This window comes from Brachycentrus maculatus, unplaced genomic scaffold (assembly GCF_059751285.1).
Source record: "Brachycentrus maculatus isolate JH-2025_06_01 unplaced genomic scaffold, ASM5975128v1 h1tg000061l, whole genome shotgun sequence".
NCBI classification, from domain to species: Eukaryota; Metazoa; Arthropoda; class Insecta; order Trichoptera; family Brachycentridae; genus Brachycentrus; species Brachycentrus maculatus.
Genome location: NW_028280815.1, coordinates 3,000,362 through 3,023,444, shown reverse-complemented (window position 1 = coordinate 3,023,444; position 23,083 = coordinate 3,000,362). Strand labels below are relative to the sequence as shown.

General features: G+C 41.4%; 3 protein-coding genes across 3 annotated transcripts; 1 reads left to right on the top strand and 2 right to left on the bottom strand.

Annotated features, from left to right (window-relative positions):
- Window positions 1-693: 693 nt before the first annotated feature.
- LOC148311611 (cell division control protein 45 homolog) lies at window positions 694-5,012 on the top strand. Its single transcript, XM_088256466.1, has 5 exons — window positions 694-2,101; window positions 2,178-2,549; window positions 2,628-2,780; window positions 2,870-3,756; window positions 4,701-5,012. Exons 1-5 carry the CDS (start codon window positions 2,051-2,053, stop codon window positions 4,840-4,842), a joined length of 1,605 nt encoding a protein of 534 aa, XP_088112592.1. The 5' UTR covers window positions 694-2,050; the 3' UTR covers window positions 4,843-5,012.
- Window positions 5,013-5,365: 353 nt separating this feature from the next.
- On the bottom strand, window positions 5,366-8,285 carry LOC148311610 (nucleoredoxin-like). The gene is made up of 2 exons (XM_088256467.1): window positions 6,904-8,285; window positions 5,366-5,810 (listed from the first exon to the last, which is right to left on the bottom strand). The coding sequence occupies exons 1-2, from the start codon at window positions 7,741-7,743 to the stop codon at window positions 5,439-5,441; spliced, it is 1,212 nt and encodes a 403-aa protein (XP_088112593.1). The 5' UTR covers window positions 7,744-8,285; the 3' UTR covers window positions 5,366-5,438.
- Window positions 8,286-15,875: 7,590 nt separating this feature from the next.
- Window positions 15,876-22,738, bottom strand: mms4 (Methyl methanesulfonate sensitivity 4). Its single transcript, XM_088256465.1, has 6 exons — window positions 22,346-22,738; window positions 20,630-20,826; window positions 17,660-17,982; window positions 16,627-16,736; window positions 16,419-16,524; window positions 15,876-16,333 (listed from the first exon to the last, which is right to left on the bottom strand). Exons 1-6 carry the CDS (start codon window positions 22,446-22,448, stop codon window positions 15,976-15,978), a joined length of 1,197 nt encoding a protein of 398 aa, XP_088112591.1. The 5' UTR covers window positions 22,449-22,738; the 3' UTR covers window positions 15,876-15,975.
- Window positions 22,739-23,083: the final 345 nt, after the last annotated feature.

Genomic DNA, 23,083 nt, shown 5'->3' with positions numbered 1-23,083 from the left:
TTCGGCTGTCCAAATTTAAAACACAGTAAGGGACATTTTTTTGTAGTAGGTTTTTTTTTTGCATTTATGGACTAAGTAGACTCTACTTAGTCCAAAAATGCAAAAAAAACCTACCACAAAAAATGTCCCTTACTGTGTTTTAAATTTGGACAGCCGTATTCAGAGTACGTTATTCAATAAAAGTATATTTGTTTCACAACATTTTGGGTGTCATGAGATTAATGTAGGACGTGAGTAAAGTGATCTGTTAGCTCTGTAAATACCCACACTTTTCTATACTATATTTTCCTTCATCTGTTTTGAGATGTCAAAAATGGGATACAGTGAAACCTCTATCTATCGTTTTAAAAGGGACTTATTAAAATAAACTATGAATGCGGAATAAAGAAGTCAATACACAAGGAGATACGATCGAGTAAAGATACCGTCCTCCCAATCTGCATAAACATTAGTAGGTGGAAATTTCAATAATACAAGTTTAAAATGTTAATAAATGTATTTATTTACAAAAAATACAAAGTTGAACAGAACCCAAAGATCTTCAGACCTCTTCTGCTATATCCATCACACAAGCTTTCGATAGTCTGTATCCCACACATAGGAATATTGTCGTCGAATGTAACAAAATTGAGAGAAAAAAAAAAAAAAACAGACAAATTATATCAAATATGTAGCATAATTCAAACGATGAATGCGTTAAAATAGTGGATAGAAACGATCGATGCGATCTATTTTTGTATGAAATTAATTAGGGGTAGAATAAATAAACGACACATCCGGGAAAACCTTTATTCGAAGAACGATAGATAGAGGTTTCTCTGTATTTGTTTATTGAAGACTTGAATGTCTTTATTGCATAGTGAGTAATATAATCTTGTTTTTTTTTTTTATAACTTTATAACAGTACCTGTTGAATATTATTTTCTTTACAAATTCTGAACACTGCATTGGACATTTAATTATTCAATAATGACTTAGCAACCCCTTACAACTTAAATAGTATCGCTTGTAATTAGTCTTTTTTACAATATTGACATGTCAAATATACATTGTTCCAAACTAGTGGTTCCCAAAGTGGTCCGTATGGACCCCCAAGGTCCCCGCGATATTACAGGGGGTCCGTGGAAAAATAAATTAATTTAGGGGTCCCTGAACAACTTCAGGGGGTGCATGCAATTTTAAATATAAAATAAAAGAATTGTGACACATTTTTAGGAATATGGAAGGTATGATAAATAGCAATGAATAAAATATTAGCTTAAAATATTACTTTAAAACGAATTTCGTCAACGGTAATAATGCCATCTTCATATTATTCTTAATCTGGAGTAAGACACCGAATTGGCAGAAAATATTTCAACAAAATGTTTCATTTATTTTTTCTGTTTGTTTCACCGTTTAAGACATCAAAGTTAAATTTGTAATTTTTCTATTATGCATTTATGTAGTTTTTAACGCAGGGTCCGAATACAAGTTTTGACTATGAAAATGGGTCTGTGGGCCAAAAGAGTTTTGAAACCACTGTTCTAAACTAAGGAATTTACTATTAATAGATTTATATTATACCAGTCTGATGATGTCGGTAACGACGAAACCCGGTCGCTGGTCAAATAAAAAAGTGGAAAAGCTAAAAATATTGGTTTTAATCTAATAATAAAAAAAAAAGAATTTACTATTGCTGATTTATTTTACTATATTTAATATTTTTATATTATTTTTAATTGCCTACTAAAAAGCTTTTATAAATTATCTATATTTTTTGATGATCGTTTCTAGGTAATTATTTCTTGGTGGATCTTTCTGCATTACCAGTGGTAGCTTTCATTTTTTGAAACACGAAATTTTTGACAGATGACAGTTCTGGGGCTGTGACGTCACAAATGCTCTATGGTGAGATGTTGGTAGATCCGCGGTTTGGTTGTGTTTCTCTATGGCGCGCAGCTGGTGACTGGCGGGAAGAGTTTTGTGTTTACCGATGTTTGGTCGAACATGAAAATATTTATATTGTTATAATGAATATCGGCCGTGCGTACTACCGATAATTTATAATATGTACATCGAAGATATCAAAAAGGACTTTTACAATGTATTGTGCGGGAATGTAAGTTCATCGGCGTCATTTTACGGGCTTAAAGGTTTGACAGTTGGAAGCGATCGTAACGCGTTATTTGTTGCAGCGTATTCTTCTGCTCGTCCACTTGGACGTGGACGCGGTGTGCGCCTGCAAGATCCTGCAGAGCCTGCTGAAGACCGACAACATCCCGTACTCCGTGGTGGGCGTGAGCGGCGCGGCCGAGCTGAGCGCCGCGTACGCGCAGCACCGCGCGGACGTCAAGTGCGCCGTCCTGCTCAACTGCGGCGCGACCCTCGACCTGGTGGAGCTGCTGCGGCCCGACGAGGGCGCCGCGCTGTTCGTGCTGGACTCGCATCGGCCCGTGGACGTGTGCAACGTGTACAGCGACGGGCAGGTGCGCCTGCTGCACGGCGCGTCCTCCGCCGAGGGGGAGGACGCGCCGCACTTCGACGACATCTTCCGGGACGACGAGGAGGTGACGGCAAAGCGCGCAATACAACCGTTACGCATTATAACCGAATAACAGACTGATCACTCACTGCGCCGCGTTTAGTCCTCAGGGGAAGAAGACGAGGCGGCCGAGGGGGAGAGCCACATGCAGCGCGCGGAGCAGCGGCGGGCGCGGCGGCGCGAGCGCGCGGCCTGGGAGGAGCGGCGGGACACGCTCATGTTCAACTACACGCAGTTCTCCTACTACGGGCAGCCGGTCAGTATCGGGCGGCGCGATGAGCGCGCGAACATCGCTTCGTCGAAATGTAATTCTAGTGAATTACGAACGTCCCCATCTGTCCGCAGGTCGCCGTGCGCATGCTCGAGGTGGCCTGGACGCTGTCCAAGGACAGCTTGGAGAGCGTGTGGTGGGCCGCCGTGGGCGCCACGGAGCAGCTGCTGCTGGAGCGCACGGAGGCGGCGCAGTACGTGCTGGAGGCGGGCGCGCTGCAGTCGCACGCCGCGCGCCTCACGCACGCGCACGGGGACGCGGGGCTCAGCGTCGCGCTGGAGCCGGACGCGCGCCTGGCGCTCTACCGCCACTGGAGCCTGGAGGACGCGCTGCGCCACTCGCCGCTGAGCTGGGCGCGCCTGCGCCTGGGCGGCGCGCGCGGCGCGGCCCGCCTGCAGCGACTGCTGGCCGACATGGGGCTTCCCCTGCGGCAGGCGCGCCAGCCGCACGCCTCCATGGACCCGGGCCTGCGCCGAGAGCTGCTGCCCTCGCTGGAGCGCCTCGCCGACAAGTACGGACTGCGCGAGCTGCTGTACCCGGCGTTCTGCGCGCGCAGCGGATACGGCGCGAGGCTGTGCGCCGCCGACGCAGCGTACGCGCTCCTCGGGCTGCTGGAGGAGCCGCAAGGCTTCCGGCGCGCGCTGCTGGCGCTGTCCGCGGCGGAGGGCGGCGCGGAGCTGCGCGCCGGGCTGGAAGCGGCCAAGCGGCGCCTGCGCGCGGCCGGCCGCGCCGTGGCGGGCGCGCTGCAGGCGCGGCGCGTACAGTCGGCGGGGCCCTTCGTATACTTACTGCTGGAGGAAGGGGCGCTGGGCGGGCCGCGCTGGCTGGGCGCGGTGGCGCGCTGGCTGCAGCGCGGGGCGCCGGGCGGGCCCTCCCGGCCCCTGCTGCTGGGCGCCCCGGACGCGGAGGGCCGCACGCTGCTACTCGGCGTTCCGCCGCTAGCGGATGACTCCACTCGCAAGTATGCGGCACATATTATTCATTGTGTAGTTAACAGTCGACGAATTTTTGGCGCTTATCAGAACTACCACAAAGAAGATTGAAGCATTTAAGATGTGACGCTATACAAAAATTTTAATGATACTACGAGTTGAAAGAGTTTGAAACGAATGTTTAAAGATGTACGGGAAAAGACAGAGAAGTCGGAGGGACTGAAGAAAAGAGTACCTAGGCCATTTTATGAGGAGAGAAAAAGCAATAATACATATTGAACTATAAAGCAAAATGCAAAAGTTCTGTTTCTCCCTTTTTTCCATAACTAGTTCCATTTTGCGATCTTTGTATATCTTATCACTGTACGGAAGGTATATATATATATATCATATATTTAGTCTAGTTTATCATTAGTACAATATTCCAGCAAATAGCATAGATTGTACTGCTTGCACTTGAGACTGGTAGAATGAACTAAATAATCGTAGAGAGTAAGCAATAAGAGTTTGAGCAATACAGTTGCAACAATTATCATTATTGGTAGCGATAACTATAGTAAACCTAAAAATGGCTCCGGCTTCATAGTGTAGTGATAATCGTGTTTGGCTACCACGACAGAGGTCCCGGGTTCGATTCCCAAGGAGGTCGGTAAAAACAAAAATGTTTTTTACCAAATTATAACCTCGGACCTCACCTAAACCTGACCTGACCTGGTAGGACTTTTAACTTAACATTGCATCTTTTTGATGCAGTGCACTATGCACCATTGGGTCCGGATGAGGGTGAGAAGAAGAAATCTAAAAATAACAGTAGCGATGTAAGTGATAAACATTGCTTCCTCTTAATGAGTAGCATATTGACATAATAACGAAGGGAAATTACCCTGATCATGTATGAGAATGAGTGGGAAGGTGTCAGGGGAGGGGTGACTGCCGTAGAGTGGCGAAGTGCTGACGACGGAGTTTGTTTCAGCCTGTTTGGGAAGGCGTTCGAGCAGGCGGCCCTCCGCTCGCACACGACGCTCTCGGCCGACTGCTTCGACTCGGCCGTGGTGGTGCTGCCCTCGGAGCAGCTCGGCAAGTTCCTGGATGCGCTCACTTCCCTCATGACGTAGCTTCCCTCGGGGACTACTCCGCCGCCACTTGTAAATGATCTAACTAATTATGTAAATATTGTATTTCTTTCTTCACTTGTTTTAGTAATTGTCCTCCAGCCTCACTTCTTTTGAGTGTCTTGGGAAATGTATTTTTCATATTTATGATTAAAAAAATATATATGCTAAAATGATCGTTTATTTTTTCCTTCCTTATCCACCCCCGGACTGGGATTCCATACGCTAATTAATGTTTCGTCGTGTAGATAAATCGTATTTGGGAAAAAAAAATGTTTTTTTCTATTTTACACCATCGACTTCCGTATACTTTTTTTTTGTAAGCAGAGTTGTAAAAAGTAAATAAATTAAGAAAGCTGTTTCTCCTAAAACTATACCAAGTTAATCGTTAACTTCCCAGCCACATGGACACCTACCCTTGAATGTACGCCCGCGATTACAATGCACGACATATAGAGTCAACCCCCACCACCGCCATCCTGTCCATTCGTTATCATGAAGGGACAGGATTGAAAAGAGACAGAAAGGCGTTTCCAAAAATGATTTATTAAATTTGTACATTTTGACTTAACTACTTTACAATAAGGGATATATTAGAGTTAGGCATCTTGTGTGAGCGGGAGGGGGGGGAGCAGTGTGGCGGCGAGTGCGCGCACGTCCGCGGGAGTGACCGCCGGCCCCGCGGGGGCGCTCTGCGGCGGGGAGCCCGGCTGCAGCGCCAGCAGCTGCGCCCCCTCGCAGGCGCCCGCACGCAACGCGGCCGCCGCCTCGCCCTCCGGCGCCACCAGGAACAGCAGCTCCGACTCCTCGCCGTCCCAGTACTCTTCGGCGGCGGAGCGCAGCACGCCCCTCGCCCATTCCACCGCGTGCTCCGTGTTGTCCACGAAGAGTGCCACGGCCGGAGTGTCGCGGAGGCGGTCCAAGGCAAACTCGCACAGGATCATCACCGGACTCGGCCGCCACGGGAAGTTCTGCAACATGATCCCTTTTATTCTCAACATGTAGCGTTTTTATGAAAACACAGAGTACTCGTAGCTCTATAAAAGTTCTTTCAAATGACTATTATCATTGTTACATTAAACTTTTTCAAGCGTAGGATTTTCAACTAAACTATTTAGGTAATATATACTTATCCCTGTACAAGTGCAGTGTGTAAAAGCATAGACTTTTTTTAGTCTTCAAGTGGTTATATTTTGTGTTTTTTTTTTCTTCCTGTTATTTTTTATACATTTGTATAAATTATTGGATGAATAATGAACCATTATTGAAGGTGTAGTCTTTCTATATGTTTACTTAATTTTAGTGTGATTTTAATAGCTGTCTGATTACAAAATAAAATAAAATACATTATCAACTCAAATAATTCTCTTATCAATTCAATTTCATTTATTAAATAATTAACATATACACGACCAACTTATATTTAAGGCGTATATATAACACAAATTACAAATTAAATAAAAAGTCAATCTATGCCGACGCTGTCTTAGGTGATAACTATCAGAAACATACCGACCGATGCTCCGCATAATTTCAGGATTATCTATCATACCACGCAACAATCGATAAAAATGCGTAAATAAATACACATTCCTTCTAATCTAAACTATTGCAGCTAAGCATACCCTGCATATCAGTAGCATATCATTACGATGTAAAGCTATTCTCTCTATAAAATTAACAAGCATGATAACACCGCAAGACTGCTGCTCACCGCACATCCACTCGTCCAGCTCGGTGTCGTGCTCTCACTCCGCTATATAATATAATTGCGCAAGTGGTTACCGTTTTGCGCTGAATACTGAATCGCATTTAACAAAGGTCTATGATGTTTAACTAGCTTCCGCAATCTTATAACCGAATTCATAATTTCACAGGAGCAAGAGACGGATCAGTCAGAAAATAACTTTTAACGGTGTAAAATAATGAAATATGGCTCGAGTCCGCAGTTGAACTCGGTACAATTGCGGTTCAACACCATCGGACCGACAAGTCCGCAGTTGTCTTTCGCGAGAAGAATAATAAGAACCGAATGCGATGGGAATTCGCTCGTAGAGTACTCACATATCCCTCGGGGTCGCCGGCAGCCCAGGCGCGCGCCTCGTAGGGCTCCTCCCCGGGGGGCAGCACGAGCAGCGCGGGAATGGCGCGCACGCGCAGCGCCCGCGCCAGCTCCTCGCGCGCCGCCGCATGCGCCCACGCCACGCGCAGCCACGGCATGCCCTCCGTGGCCCGCCGGAAGGACTCCTCGCTGCGGTCGCTGCTCACGTACACGATGCGGAAGTCGTGGCCGCGCCGCCGCACCAGCGAGCACGTCTCGGCGAGCTGCGGAGACAGCGCTTTGCACGGGGGGCACCACTGAGCGGCGAAGTAGAAGGCGAGCGTGCACGAGGGCGGGAGGTCGTCCAGCGCGAGGGGCGGCGAGGGCTGCACGCGCGCGCTGCAGCGCTCCAGGGGCACGCCGCGCAGCACGTCGGCCACCGGGCGCGGCCGCCAGGGGAACTCCTCGGGCCGCAGCAGCTGCTCCGCCGTGGGGCGGCTCAGCTCTTCGCCCTCGGCGTCCAGCAGGATGAGTTCGGGCGCGCCCACCGTCACCCCGTACAGGTGCATGAGTCTCCTGCCGCGGGCCTCCGCGTCGTCCAGCGGCAGCGCGAGCCACGGCGCGGCGGCCGCTCCCGCGGCGGGCGACAGCTGCACGAGCTCCAGGCCGGGGGGTCGCGCCAGGTAGAGTTGCGCGAGACGGCGCGTGAACTCGTCGCAGTCCGCGAAGGCGAAGTACAACCCGAGCACGGCGGGCGCGCCGAGGGCCTCCGCGGCGAGTATCGCGCCGTGCGGCTCGCCGCAGCGCACGAGGCGCGGCCCCAGCAGCCGCTCCCTCCAGTCAGCGCCCTCCAGTGGCTCCATGCCTCACGCGCCTTTCTAACTATGTTTATTCCGCGCGTCTACTTCCGGACGTAAACAGTAAACAATGCGGCCCGCCATAAATACATAAACAGCGGCGTCGTGGCGCATGCGCGCGCGTCGCGACGCTGATAGTTGACAGCGATGAAAACTTTAGTGTCGACTTTTAAAACAAAGCAAAAAAGTATTTGAAAGTTTTTTTTAACCACAGTTCAATTTACCGAATGGGTTTTAATTTTTAGTTAGGTACCTTGGGTCTTTCGTGCGACAATCGCTTAGCTTTTTTAAGTCTTTGATATGCCTATTCATTTCATTGATTTATCATTGATAAAACCCCAACAATCGGTTTGAAATATACTCTCTACGTTAATATGCATTTATTTATATATAACAAAGACCAAAGATAACTTGAAAGTTTACATACTGTAAAGAATAGGAAAACGCACTAGAAATAACACACTACTCATTAATTTATATAAATTTAATATAAATAAATGATTTATATGACGATAAATGATTTGTATCGAGGATTTTTTCTTTGGAATATTTTTTATCCACAGATACAATCATTGCACATGACCATAGACAGACTATCAATTTGCATTATGAATTAGCCTTACCGCATGCGTCTTTTCGATTCCCAAATTCGAATTCGGAATAGTATTTTTACTGAAAAGGATTTGATAAATTCACTTATCCTTCAATATAATTTTAGTTTTTTAAAAGATAATATTAAAAATTTAAAGAACTAAATCGAATCTCTCAGAATCTCCATATCAGTTTTGTTTTTATCTCAGAAATAATAGTAAAGAAAATTTTCTCCTTTTTATTTTTACAATTTTAAATCGACAAATAATTCAAAATATTGTTTTTGATAAAAAGCACAACCGGTCGGTACTGCGAGTTCTACGGACTTATAATAATAATAATTAGGATAATTTGTAAAGCGCCATTTTCGTAAAATACTACCTCAAGGGCGCTAATAAAGACATGGATTGTAATAATATTAATAGGATGATGATGATAATGATACAGAAAAAATCGATACGGAAAAATGATACGGAACGTCGAGTGGGCTGAGTTTGGAGCGGGGAAAAGATGAGCCGACAAATTGTAACGCCTTCCTTTCGATCCTCATGGGCTGGAGAATGTCCAAGATGTTGGGCAGGACGCCTCCCTGAGCGATGGTCAGAGCGGTAGAGAGCAGCTTGTTGAGCTCTTCGTCATTGTGGATGTCCAACTTTCAGACTAGCATAGTTGAAACAGAACTTTTATTCTCTTTTGCCGCCCATGATCCGACATGATGTTTTTGTCTCGGGGTTTTCCGCTTTTGCTGGCATACGAATCGGAGCTGGCGTAATTGAGGTATTTATGCTTTTGAAAGTATTGATTTATTAAACATATTGTTATCCACCTTGAAGTCTGTACTTTCTCAGCATTTCTTCTCCATGTTATAATCGATAAATTTAAACGTTGGGTTTCACTCTCTCTCGCTGCTCGCTGATAGTGTGTGAAGGAGACCTGTATTTACCAGAGCTTACTATTTGTTATTTTTTTATTATTTTATACACACACACATATATATATATATATATATATATATATATATATATATATATACATATATATATATATATATATACATATATATATATATATATATATATATATATATATATATATATATATATATATATATATATATATATATATATATACTTACATATATATATTACGGGGCTCGGGTATAGGTAATAATAACTTGTAATAAGGATGCAATCGGTTTATTCAACAGGTCGCCATGACAGTACAATGACAAGTGTGTGTAGCATTCCCTGCATTCGTCTCATAAGGGATATAACGTAAACATTCCCCGCGTACACCCCGCCCTGCCCCTAGCGGGCGCTTGGGGTCATAGTTCATGTTGCTACAAATATTACGCCGTAACATTCTCCCAACCTGGAACTGTGTTGGGTCCTCCCAACACTCCACCATAATCCTTTATTTATTTTTTTTTAAATCCTGAAACAGACAAACATTAGCTCTACCGGTATGAGTATACCGGAGTACAAAGTCCATCAGCTCTACGTCTAAATCCATCAGTATACAGGAATACAAAATCACATCGTCTCTATCAGTATCATTATATATACGGGAGTACAAATTCCATCAGCTCTACCTGTATCTGTATACGGGAGCACAAATCACATCAGCTCTACCTGTATCTGTATACGGGAGCACAAACCACATCAGCTTTACCTGTATCTGTATACGGGAGCACAAACCACATCAGCTTTACCTGTATCTGTATACGGGAGCACAAACCACATCAGCTTTACCTGTATCTGTATACGGGAGCACAAACCACATCAGCTTTACCTGTATCTGTATACGGGAGCACAAACCACATCAGCTTTACCTGTATCTGTATACGGGAGCACAAACCACATCAGCTTTACCTGTATCTGTATACGGGAGCACAAACCACATCAGCTTTACCTGTATCTGTATACGGGAGCACAAACCACATCAGCTTTACCTGTATCTGTATACGGGAGCACAAACCACATCAGCTCTACCTGTATCTGTATACGGGAGCACAAATCACATCAGCTCTACCTGTATCTGTATACGGGAGCACAAACCACATCAGCTTTACCTGTATCTGTATACGGGAGCACAAACCACATCAGCTCGAGCACAAACCACATCAGCTCTACCTGTATCTGTATACGGGAGCACAAAATCACATTAGCTCTACCTGTATCTGTACATATACGGGAGCACAAACCACATCAGCTCTACCTGTATCAGTATATGGGAGCACAAACTCACATCAGCTCTACCTGTATCAGTATACGGGAGCACAAACTCACATCAGCTCTACCTGTATCAGTATACGGGAGCACAAAATCACATCAGTTCTACCTGTATCAGTATACGGGAGCACAAACTCACATCAGCTCTACCTGTATCAGTATACGGGAGCACAAAATCACACCAGCTCTACCTGTATCAGTATACGGGAGCACAAACTCACATCAGCTCTACCTGTATCAGTATACGGGAGCACAAAATCACATCAGCTCTACCTGTATCAGTATACGGGAGCACAAAATCACATCAGTTCTACCTGTATCAGTATACGGGAGCACAAAATCCACGGTAACCGGTTATCTGCAGTCCACACTCTGGACACACATTACATTACCCCAATGTAATTACAATAATCCACTGCTGATTAAGTCCACTCAGGACACAAACATTATATTACACAAATGTAATCAAAATAATCCACCGCTTATTCAGTCCACACAGGACAAACATTACATAACACAAATGTAATTAACATAATCTACCACTTATCCAGTCCACACAGGACAAACATTACACTACACAAATGTAATTCAAATAATCCACCGCTTATTCAGTACACACAGGACAAACATTACATTACACAAATGTAATCGCAATAAGGATACCACGCTAGTGATATCGTAACACCTCAGTACTCACTAGGATAAAACAAACTAGTTATATCCATTACATATCATACTTAAAAGAACACCTTATACCCATTATGTTCATAATTTTTGCTGGCTTATGTTGTACCTAAACTTACCCATATAGTATGTGAACTAGTATCCACCAAATATATCCCAATAGCTGTTACACCCCTTACACAGTAATCATTCTCAAGTTCTTATATAAAGTCCAACTCGGTAGATGAGTTAATAATCACTATACTTGTACCCATACAGCTGCTTCTACAGCACTAACTTTCCCAAAGGTCTACCAAATCATCTCAATCTACTTCACTTCCATCCATGGGTGTCTGACTCACTTGAGTCCTTTGGATCTCCCTTACAAGGCATCAAAGCATCAACTACCACTATTGCACTGAACTTTTTATAACCAGGCATACATTTGATGCTTCTGATATAGTATACTGGTCAATGTCGGCAAACACTTTAGCAACCATATAAGGCCCACTTTACAACTGATCTATCTTATGATTGATCCCTGATCCCTCCTTTGTAATTTATTGCTTCCACAAAACAAGATCTCCCTTCTTATGCATATACGCTGCCTTACAATGCTTATTATACTTTGCCTTCCTACGCTCGGCTACTATATCTATTTTACTCTGGGCCTCTTTCTCCCTAGCTTTTAGTTGCCTATTAACAGATTCAATATCTTCCACTTCACCTCTTAAATCACTCAAAATATTACTTTCATGTCCAAACATTAAATGATAAGGAGTGAATTTAGTACAGTTTACAGTATTATTTATGACCCAAACAATTCCTGTAGCTTTCATCCGTAACAAATATGATTATACGATGATATTACATCTTTAGATCTCACACATGTTTTATAACTTTGATCTGTAACAAATATGATTATGCAATGATATTACATCTTTAGATCTCACACATGTTTTATAACTTTGATCTGTAACAAATATGATTATTCAGTAATAGTACATCTTAAGTCCTCCCACAAGTTTTATAACTTTCATCTGTAACAAATATGATTATGCAATGATATTACATCTTTAGATCTCACACATGTTTTATAACTTTGATCTGTAACAAATATGATTATGCAATGATAGTACATCTTTAGATCTCACACATGTTTTATAACTTTGATCTGTAACAAATATGATTATGCAATGATAGTACATCTTAAGTCCTCCCACAAGTTTTATAACTTTCATCTGTAACAAATATGATATTCAGTAATAGTACATCTTAAGTTCTCACAAACATCAATCACCACCAGATGATGTACCGGATCCAGTTCTAATTGAGCCACACTTTGGCTCGCTGTAAAATAACTTTTCTGTGATTAGTTAAAAATGGGTTTACCAACAATGCAATCAGCATTTCCTTTTTATTCATCGGATACAAGTGCCCATGTATCCACCTCCCAATACTAATATCAGCATTTCCTTTGTCTGCATTTAATACAAGTGCCCATGTATTCATCTCCCAACAATGAGATCAGTATTTCAGTATCAGATACAAGTGCCCATGTATCCATCTCAACTCCATCAATCTGCAGACGGAGTATGACTTCACCTAAAATAAAATTTATATCACCCGCACTCAATGAGGAGCTCTCTCCCCCCCTGTCAAATCCAATTTAAGCCTCCTGACTATCAATTCGGCACCCATGCACCAGTGCCATCTTCGCATGGAAATAATGGGTCATTGTTTCTTCATTTCTCCGACCCATCAGTGACCTCTCCGGCCAGTTTCGCCTGCATAAAGAACAACTTGGAGTAGTCACTCCATCCGTAGATAACGCCCAGTTGATCGATCTCCTCCAACCATGCCTCGATGTTCGTTCCTTTGTCCTCGGGGTCGACGCGTATAATAAGTTAGTCGCCCCGCATTTGGCCCGCCGTGACAATCTTAGGGGAGAGAAATGCACCCGCGAGAAGTACAATTCCATCATTCCCTCAAATATCTGCTTTATGTGATGCTGCAGCAGGACGTTCAGATCCACGATGTTCTCAGTTCCATGGTCCTCGTCGGAGCATGCCTTATCCTGTCCGCATCTCCATGATATAAACACGTAACAAAGGATACGCCCAAATTTAAAGTTCTCAAAATTTGGCAAAATTGTTCGAAATCTTTAAATTCGAAAACGTCCAAACACACCATGTGACGTAAAATAATTTAATTAACGATGAACAAAAGTTAACTCCAAGTGTTAGTCAACCCAATGCTTTGTTTCACTTTTTGAACAAAGGAAGCACTCAGATTTTGTTTGTTTGTTTATTTTACGCAAGAACACGCCCAAAATTTGACAAAAATGCCCGAAATCTTGGAATTCAAAAACGTCCGAACACACAATGTGGCATAAAATAATGTAATCCAAGATGAAGAAAGTTCAACTCCAAGTGTTATTCAACACAAAGCTTTGTCTCACTCCTTAAACAAAGGATGCATTCGGTTTGTTTACATTACGAAGGAACACATCCACAATTTTACAAAATTATCCGAAATTTGTATTTCAAAAACGTCCACAAACACGTATGACGTAAAACAACGTAATTAATGATGCACAATATTCAATTCCAAAAGTTATTTATCACATGGCTTTGTTGAATTCGGCAAACAATGGAAACACTCGCATCTGTTTTGTTTATATTACGAAAGTTGGTCCAAAAAGCACAAAATTTTAAATTACGACTTTCAATCACTTTTCACAAATTCGCTGTTCATTTATCGAACTTCGTATCCCACTTCTGAATTATTACGGGGCTCGGGTATAGGTAATAATAACTCGTAATTAGGATGCAATCGGTTTATTCAACAGGTCGCCATGACAGTACAATGACAAGTGTGTGTAGCATCCCCTGCATTCGTCTCGTAAGGGATATAACGTAAAAATTCCCCGCGTACACCCTGCTCTGCCCCTAGCGGGCGCTTGGGGTCATAGTTCATGTTGCTACAAATATTACGCCGTAACATATATATATTTTTATTTTATTGTCTTGTCTGACCTTATTTAACACATTTCGGACGGGTGTTTTTAACGTCAGCTGGCCGCTGGCGACAGGATTAGCTTATTATATATGTACATAAGGTTAAGACTTTTAAGTTTTTTTTTTTTTTTTTTACATAAGGTTAAGACCTTAACAAAGAGATTATGTAATTTCTTCTTTTCTGACTTTGAAATGAGGCTAGGGCAGAAGGTAAAAATACCCTTTCCATCCTTAAGCACCAATCAACCGAACGGGTAGAAATATCTTTAGTGCGTTAATAAAAACAATTTTATTATATGCTCTTTCTTTTATCTTTTTGTTTATCTTTGTCAGGGAGAGCATATAGCTTCAGCCAAACCCAGAATACCGGAATTACTTGGCAAGTAAACCAAATACAAAAGACATGTCAAAACGACAACATTAAAGGCTATAGTCTAGCGAGGATGGAGACTGAGTGAGGTCAGTGAATTTGAGAAATCTGGAAATCTGGAGAGTTATACTTGGTGAATACCACTATTTTTTAAAATCTATTGTAAGACATGTTTTGATGCGTTCCAAATCATTTTCAAATATCATATGTAAAGCTAAGTGTAAATTTTCCCAAGGACACAACTCTAGAATTTAGACTTGGCTTCACATGTTCACGTGTTCAAAATGATAGAGCGGATAGAGTTGATGTAACCCACTTAAGTTAGGAAAAAAGTTAAATAAACTATTGTTAACCAGGCTGAATCAATGTCAACCAATAATAATTTCCCCTTTTGATTATGCACATACTTAACATGAGCTCGGTGAAGACCTAATGCCCCCTATACAATGCCTGCATCGCTCCTGTTCTCTTATACGGCTGTGAAACATGGTACCTTACAAAGGCCCAGAGCAGCCGTATACTGAGCTTTGAGAATAGGTGTCTCCGCATGCCTCCTGAGAGCTTTAATCAAGCTTGCCTCTTTTACAAGGCATCAGGTTCGCGCCACCCAGGACGACCGCTGTTGACAATTCGTCGGCAGTTCTCGTCAGAACTTCGGGACGCAGATCTGACTTGGGAGGATGCGAGGGAGCTGGCAGCCGACAAAAAAGCCTGGAGACAGTTTGTGGACTCCATATGCTCCACCTAGGGATCGAATACGGTTTAATAATATAATTAACATATATGAATATATACTTTAGAGAATAACCAATAGGGAAAATATTTAATAGTTAACATTGATTCAGCCTGTTTCCCAACTTAAATTTATTGGATTTTTGATCCAAAAAAGTTTATTGGATTTTTGAGGTTATATACTCAGATAATTTGATAAATGCAAAATAATTAAATACTGGCAATAGCCAGTCTATCGGTAAGATGGAGGGTGAGAAATCAGAGGAGCTCTTCTGTAAAACAAAAGTGTGGTAACGAGCCCCTAAATTATGGAAAGAGTATTTAATTTTATAATTGTTTTGCGGAATATGAAGCTTTTCATTTTTATAAATGTATCGCTCAAAATTCATAATAAAACTTCAAGAACAAACAATAAATAAAAAATGGAGAGTATAATACAGTTTACAAAAATGAACCATTGGATTAAAATTACAGATGAAAGTTGGAAAATGACTAAAAGAGTGCAGTTATAAATTAAATTGCAAAAGCAAGTTTTAAAAAATACACAGATTTAATAGATATAAACATCATCAAGTCAAACTGAGATACAAACATCATATGCAACAAAATAATCTCATAAGTATCATCTATTCTAAATAAGGGGAAGGTCTCCATGAGTGGCGGTGAAGTAGGAGTGCAGGCGCCGTGCGAACTCGGGCCCCAGCGAGCGGGCGGCGGCCAGCGGCGCGGCCTCGCGGCGCACGGGGAGTGCGGCCAGCGCGCGCACGCACGCCTCGGGAGAACCCGACAGTGCGCGCCGCAGACGCATCGGCGCAGGGTGCGCGCGCGCCACCGCTCCCGCCGTGTCCACACTCGCCAGAGGCAACTTGCCCAGCGCCTGGCTCCACAGCCGCAACAGGCCATTCCCTCCGGCGTCCACCCGAACGCAATCCTTGTTGTCCCCGCGCATGTAGAAATCAGCCTGGAGATCTTGAGCGTACTTTATTTTCCTAGAAAATTATACTTAGATATTTTTTGACTATCGAGGATAAAATATTGCGCTAATGTTTAAAGTAGTAAAGATATTAAACTCACTTTATAGGCGCTTCAGCTATGGCTTTAGTAAACTGGAGAAGTACCTGCGCGACTTCCTCGGGATTCTCCGCTCGCGTGGTGCTCACCGATTCCTCCAACAGCAACTCTGCAACATTCATTCGCTTATTCCACAAGCTATGAGGATAAATTGTAAGAAAGAAATACAAAACACGCGAGCTATGTAGACATTTATCAAGTTAATACTCACTCGTCAAATAATATTCCAAATCATTTTCTGAAATGGCCGAGGAATCTTCACTGACAATATTTTGCTTTACTCCATTTTTCCATTTGGCAGTATGTTTGTTTTTTAGATTCCTGAAAAAAATATATTAAATTTTAAAGGCGTCCGCAATTTTACTTGGCCGTAAAATCGGGATTAATTTATTACGTCGATGTTTTAAGTATTGTACATAAAAAAATATAAAATTTTCACAAAATGCTCAAAAAATAAAATAAAATAAAGTCATAATTTTTTTAAACGAGTAGAAATAAAAACAGGAATGGTGAATATAGGACAAATAAAGGACAAACGGTGCATAGTAAAAGCAACCAGTTACAGTGGAACCTCAGTGTACGTCCTTAATCCGTTCTAGATCATGAGACTTATACCAAATGGGACGTATACCAAACGTATTTTCCCATAAGAAATAAAGGGAAAATGATTAATCCGTTCATATTATACATTGATGTGGTTGTATAAAATAATTTAAACAGTACTTAGTACTACAATAGATGAATGTGAAATTTGGATTAAAACAATGTTAAACTTAAACAAACAGTTTAACAAAATTTATAATACATAAACGACTAAATAAAGTCTTTGTCGTTTCATGTCATACGCGCTCTAGTTTGCGCACAGTTGCATATCAGACAGGGGCGTCAGAGCTACATAAATAAAATAAAAACTTTAGCCTTACAGGTGAACATTTAGCCTTACTTTACCTCGGTGAGAAGAATCAAGTGCTTATGATGCTGAGAAGATGTTATTGTTTGGAAGGAGAGTCCGCTTCCAGTAAAACATCAGGAATTAGACATTTTGTTATTTTAGCTAAAAAGTCCAAACATGACGCATACCAAGTTGGACTTATTCCAAAGCAGACGTACACCGAGGTTCCACTGTATCTCTTTTATAAAAAAATGAATAATTCTGACGCTCTCATTGCGCTAGCGATTCAGCTCTAACCATTCATCGAGTATTACTTTCACTCACGTAGAAGTATGCTTAATGGGGGTGAAACCTAAAGTGACGGGCAGCTCCGCAGAGGAGAAGCGTGAAGCGATATTCCGGGTTTTCCCTCTTGACAGCAGCCACCCGTTCTCCGAGGTTTCGCGCCTTCAGCATCTGGAGCAGCTCTCCTACATCAAATACCAGCAGAGCGTGCTCTTCCGGGACGTGCACTGCGGCCGGCTGCAGCGCGCGAGTGGCAGCCCGGCGCCGCCAGGTGACCAGAGGGTGGCGAGGCGAAGCGGACACAGTGGCTCCGCCGCCGCACACCACCGGCCGCACCAGAGAGAACTCCCCTCTCTCCAGCAGCTCCGAGGAAACTTCTACTACCATGTACTGGAACCAAAAAGAAAACACTATTGTAATAACAGATAATACTAGATGCTTTTTTTTAATAAAGAAGATTGCGGATAAAATACAATTTGAGTATTTACTGATAAATACTGCTTTCTATTTGGAGCTGAAACGAGGACAGTAGGGCTAAAAGATAGACAGAAAATAGATGTACTAAAGATGTGCTGATGGAGACAACAGATGAGATCGCACATATATATATATATATATATATATATATATATATATATATATATATATATATATATATATATATATATATATATATATATATATATATATATATATATATATATATATATATATATATATATACACCCCAGGACAAAAAAATTTACGAGTCCTCAAAAAAACTAAAATTGACACATAATGAATTATTCTTGATATTTAATTAGTTTTTTTTGTATTGTTTAACATATGTGATGACTACTCGTTACTTCAAGGTTAAAATGAAAGATCTTACTCATGAATTGTACTTAGAAATTGCCATTATATACCAAGTATCGGATTATCTGAACCTTAGAGACCCATAACGGTTCATTTATGGTCGAGTGTTTGTGATGGAGTAATAAAAGACATGTAATTTTTTAATTCATATTTAAGAAGAAGGTTCTAATCGCTTTATTTTAAATTAAGGTATTTTACATTTAAACATATTTATAACATTTAAAAATATTTAATACTTAGTGAATTCACCTTTATTTTTTATAACATGTAAAATTCTATTATTTAACGAAGCGTAAAGCGAATCTTAAATTTCTGATGTTATTTCTTCTTCCTAAACTTGAATCAAGTTTTTTTAATTTCCTCAATGTTTTTTTATTTTTTTTTCCCGACTTTTCTTTTCATAATCGCCCATAAATTTTCTATCGGGTTCAAATCAGGACTATTCTCGGGCCACGACAACGATTTTAAGCCAATTTTATCCTTGAATTCATTGATCTGTAAGAAAAACAATAAATTATTTATTAAGTGGTCACAAAGTGCATTAAAAAATAAATATTTGTACTCACAGTGCGGGCTCTAATGGCACGGCGCAGAATCGTCTTGAAAAATCGGGTCCGCGGTATACTGCGTAATGTCCTCGATTGTTGGAATAAGATGGTTTTTCAACACTTTTTTGTACTGGATGGCATTCATCGTACCCTGTACAAAATTAGAAGTCCCAAACCGTACGCTGTCATGCAACCCCAAATCATGATGTAGGGTGAATGTTTAACGGTTCGAGTGACGCACGACGGATGGTATCTTTCCCCAAGTTTTCGTCGAACTATCTTTCTGCCGTCTGGACCAAAAAGGTTGAATTTTGATTCATCGGAGAAAATAACATTTTGCCAATCCTCCAAGGTCCAATTCTGGTGCTCCTTTGCCCAATCCAGTCTTCTTCATCTTCTTGCTCAATGCTGAGCGTCGTGGTCTTCTGGAATGTCAGGCACTTGGTGCACAAGTCCTCTCCATTCTTCCCGGTCCTGGGCCAACTTGATGGCAGCGTTTAGCGAGGATCCGGTTAATTCCTTTATTTGGTCTGTCCATCTTGTTGGAGACCGTCCTCTTGCCCGCTTGCCTTCAACTGTACCTGTTACTACCAGTTTTTCAAGACTCTTCTCGTTCTTTCTGGCGATATGCCCAAAGTAGGACAGAATCCTTTTCCTGCAAGTCGTGGAGAGTCTTTCTGTCACTGACAGTTCGCGGAGAATGGAGACGTTTGTGCGTCTTGCAGTCCAAGGAATGCGCAGCATCCTCCTCCAGCACCACATTTCAAACACATCCAGCATATGTCTTTCCTTTTTCCTCAGTGTCCATGTTTCCACTCCATACAGCGCAATGGAGAATACAAGAGATTTCACTAGACGGGTTTTCGTTCTCCTCAGTATGGACCGATTTTTCCATATCTTCGCCAGACTAGACATCCAGTCTAGCCTTCTGCATTTTGTTCGTCAGTAATGGTTTCTTTGCGGGACTTCGTGATTGGAAACCATGCTCCAACAGCCGCCTGGACACTGTTTTTACTGAAAATGTTGATTTGCTGGTAGATTGCACCTCTGCGTGTATTTTAAGTGCCGTTAAAAATCGATCGCGCATAACAATTTTTTTTATTAAGCGATCATCTCGGGCAGATGTCGCGCGCCCTCATCCGCTTCCTTTCTTCCGTTCTATGGATACAGTTTCTTGGAATTTTTTAAATAAAAACCTTACTGCACCTTCTGAATACCCAACTCGATGAGATATTTTACAATTAGATATGTTTTGTTGCGACAGTGTGATTATTTTGGATTTTATCGCAATCGACATTTGCTTTGCACTTTCCATGATTTTTGTGTTATGTTCACTCAAACGCGGGTAAAACAAAATTGTTGAGACATTTTAAAATGTAAATATTGTAGAAAGGTGACACAAAGTGTCCTTAATTTATTGAACAAAAGAAAGAGGTATCGAAAAAGGATTTCTTAGAAAAAAAATTCAGTTAAGTCAAGGCGTGCGGTAGCAAGTAAACTCGTAAATATATATATATATATATATATATATATACACATATTCACGGACAAACAGCTTCAAGCTGCCGCGCTTGGATCCATTTTGTATTGGAACTGCAGAATGATCCGACTGCGGTAGCTAAAAGTACTGGTACCTTCATGCATTCTCCGGGCTTCAGACTCTTGCAGTTCCGGATTGCAGGTTCCTGTAACCCCTTCCTTTTGCGTGCCCCCCCGGGTAGAGAGCCGTGAGATCCCAATTCTCTGCATTCTGGCTCCGCAGTCAACTTGGAAATGGTTTCTTTAAGTACACGAGTAGAAGCCGGAGGATCCTCTTCAATATTTTCAATGTCTGAAAAGTGACTACTGCTTAAAATAATAGATTACTAAATTGTAACTAAACAATCACAAATTTCTATTTTACTAAATTGTAACAATTACAAATTTCATTTTAACCACTTCGACAAAAAATAATTGGTCTATGTGGAATAAAACTATTTCTAATTTTAGTATCTTTCCATTAGTGAAAACAGACTAGTTAAAAAAATTCATTGGAAAGCAAAAATAACTACTTTACAAGAAATAAATACACATAAATTATTATAAAATGCATAACTGATTCTATATTATAAGTTTTTGATTGAGTCTATTATCAATGTACATTAAGGAAAAGTTTTTGGGCAAAAACCAAAAGCTTTTTTGTGCTTTTGTGGATTTGCAGAAAGCGTATGACCGAGTTGATAGAAAGAAGCTATGGAAGGTGTTATCTGAATATGGAGTAAGCAGTAAACTTATCCAAGGCATTCCATCCTTGTACGAGGATAGCACTGCATGCATTAGGGTAAGTGATTCATTTTCATCCTGGTTTAGCATCTCTAAAGGTGTCAAACAGGGATGTGCAATGTCACCATGGCTGTTCAACCTATACATGGTTAACAACTATACAAGATTTAAATGTTGGAGCTAGAATGAATAATTTGACTCTCTGTTGCCTTTTGTAGGCTGACGATGCTGTTCTTCTTGCCGATAGCAGAGAAGATCTGCAGGTGCTGGTGATAGAGGTGTATAATGTGTGCAAGGAAAGTGATTTATTGATGAATGTTAGCAAATCCAAAATTATGGTTTTTTGAAAGAGATAAATGTAGATCTGAGTGTGAAATATTGGTAAATGGAGAGATTTTGGAGCAATTAAATGATTTCGTATATTTGGGTAGTATATTTTCTAGGGATGGAAAGATTGATAAAGACATAGAAAGAAGAGTGAATGCTAGGAACAAAGTGATGGTGCACTGCAATCAGTTATAGCAAATAAAAACCTATCAGCGAAAGCTAAACTGGCAGTACACAACGGAGTCCTGGTTCCGACCCAAATGTATGGAAGTGAAACATGGAGTTGGCAAAAGAAGGATGAAAGTAGACTGAATGCAGTCGAAATGCGATCTCTCAGAAGAATGTGCGACAAAACGATGTATGAAAGATGTTCGAATAGTGAAATAAGGAAGAAATGCAGAGCTGAGATAAGCATTATAAATAAAATTAAGAAAGGTGTATTGAGATGGTTTGGACATGTAGAGCGAATGAGTGAGGAAAGAATGGTAAAACAAATTTATGAGGCAAATGTAATTGGAAAAAGCAGCAGCGGAAGACCGAGAAAAACATGGCACGATAAGGTATGCCAAATACTTGAAAGCGCTCAGGTTAGGAGTCGAAACAATCGGCGGGTATGTATGAGGAGATGCATGAACGTGGAAGAGGCGAAGAATGTTTGCAAAGACAGTGGTGTGGCGTTCTATTCTCTCTGCCTACCTCTGCGGGGAAGCGGTGTGATGGTTAGTTAGTTTTAGTTAGTTACCAATAAACATTTTCAATACCTGAATCAATTACCGCCCCAACAAAATCATAATTACGGAGTTGGGGAGAGCGGCTTCCTTCACTATTACACAAGTCCACTGTCAGGTCTACCCTCTCCTCCATGTCACGAAGCCGCACTTGTCGTTTTCCGCACAGACTCAAATATACTGACCCATAATTATATGGTACCGACTATGTCGAATTCCTAAACTGAGATCCATCTACCCATCGCTTATGTTCAACATTCAAACATGATAAAAACAAATAATATTGTTTAAGGGCTGTACAGTTACTTATAATTGTTTAGTTAAATTATGTTTCAAATAATAAACATTTGAATAAAACACGCCCGAAAACAACTCGCCCTTATTCAAAAAACGTATGACTTCGAGCAAAAATAAAAATTGACGTTTGACAATGTAAACCATAGATACTAGCAATTTGACAAAAAGAAGTGCTTACGGGTCAAAATCACTCGTAAACGAATGGAGGCAGAATTTTGGATGATCCCTAATCTCCCATTGAATAGTGCATAGGGTAACACGTCAAATCGTTCGTTATGTGAAGGTAAGGTGATCATCTAAGCAACCAAGTTTGTCAGTTATTTTATGATTTAAAAAATATCTAGTAATAATGTAATAAGTAAATCACTAAATAAGTTATCCATGAGAAATGGAAATTAAAGGATATTTAATTTTTGACACGTGCTGAAAATATTTTTTGTATGTATTATAATTATTTATCCATATTCGTTCCCT

What these genes read in the sequence shown, in the direction of transcription:
- LOC148311610 (XM_088256467.1), bottom strand. Translation starts at nt 7,743, where the DNA reads ATGGAGCCACTGGAGGGCGCTGACTGGAGGGAGCGGCTGCTGGGGCCG. An exon ending in CCGGCGACCCCGAGGGATAT is followed by an intron (nt 5,811 to 6,903) that starts GTGAGTACTCTA and finishes ATCATGTTGCAG; the next exon opens with AACTTCCCGTGGCGGCCGAG.
- mms4 (XM_088256465.1), bottom strand. Translation starts at nt 22,448, where the DNA reads ATGGAGGAGAGGGTAGACCTGACAGTGGACTTGTGTAATAGTGAAGGA. An exon ending in AGCCCGGAGAATGCATGAAG is followed by an intron (nt 17,983 to 20,629) that starts GTACCAGTACTT and finishes TTTTGGTTCCAG; the next exon opens with TACATGGTAGTAGAAGTTTC. An exon ending in GGAGCTGCCCGTCACTTTAG is followed by an intron (nt 16,737 to 17,659) that starts GTTTCACCCCCA and finishes TATTTTTTTCAG; the next exon opens with GAATCTAAAAAACAAACATA.
- LOC148311611 (XM_088256466.1), top strand. Translation starts at nt 2,051, where the DNA reads ATGTACATCGAAGATATCAAAAAGGACTTTTACAATGTATTGTGCGGG. An exon ending in TCTTCCGGGACGACGAGGAG is followed by an intron (nt 2,550 to 2,627) that starts GTGACGGCAAAG and finishes CGCCGCGTTTAG; the next exon opens with TCCTCAGGGGAAGAAGACGA. An exon ending in TCTCCTACTACGGGCAGCCG is followed by an intron (nt 2,781 to 2,869) that starts GTCAGTATCGGG and finishes ATCTGTCCGCAG; the next exon opens with GTCGCCGTGCGCATGCTCGA.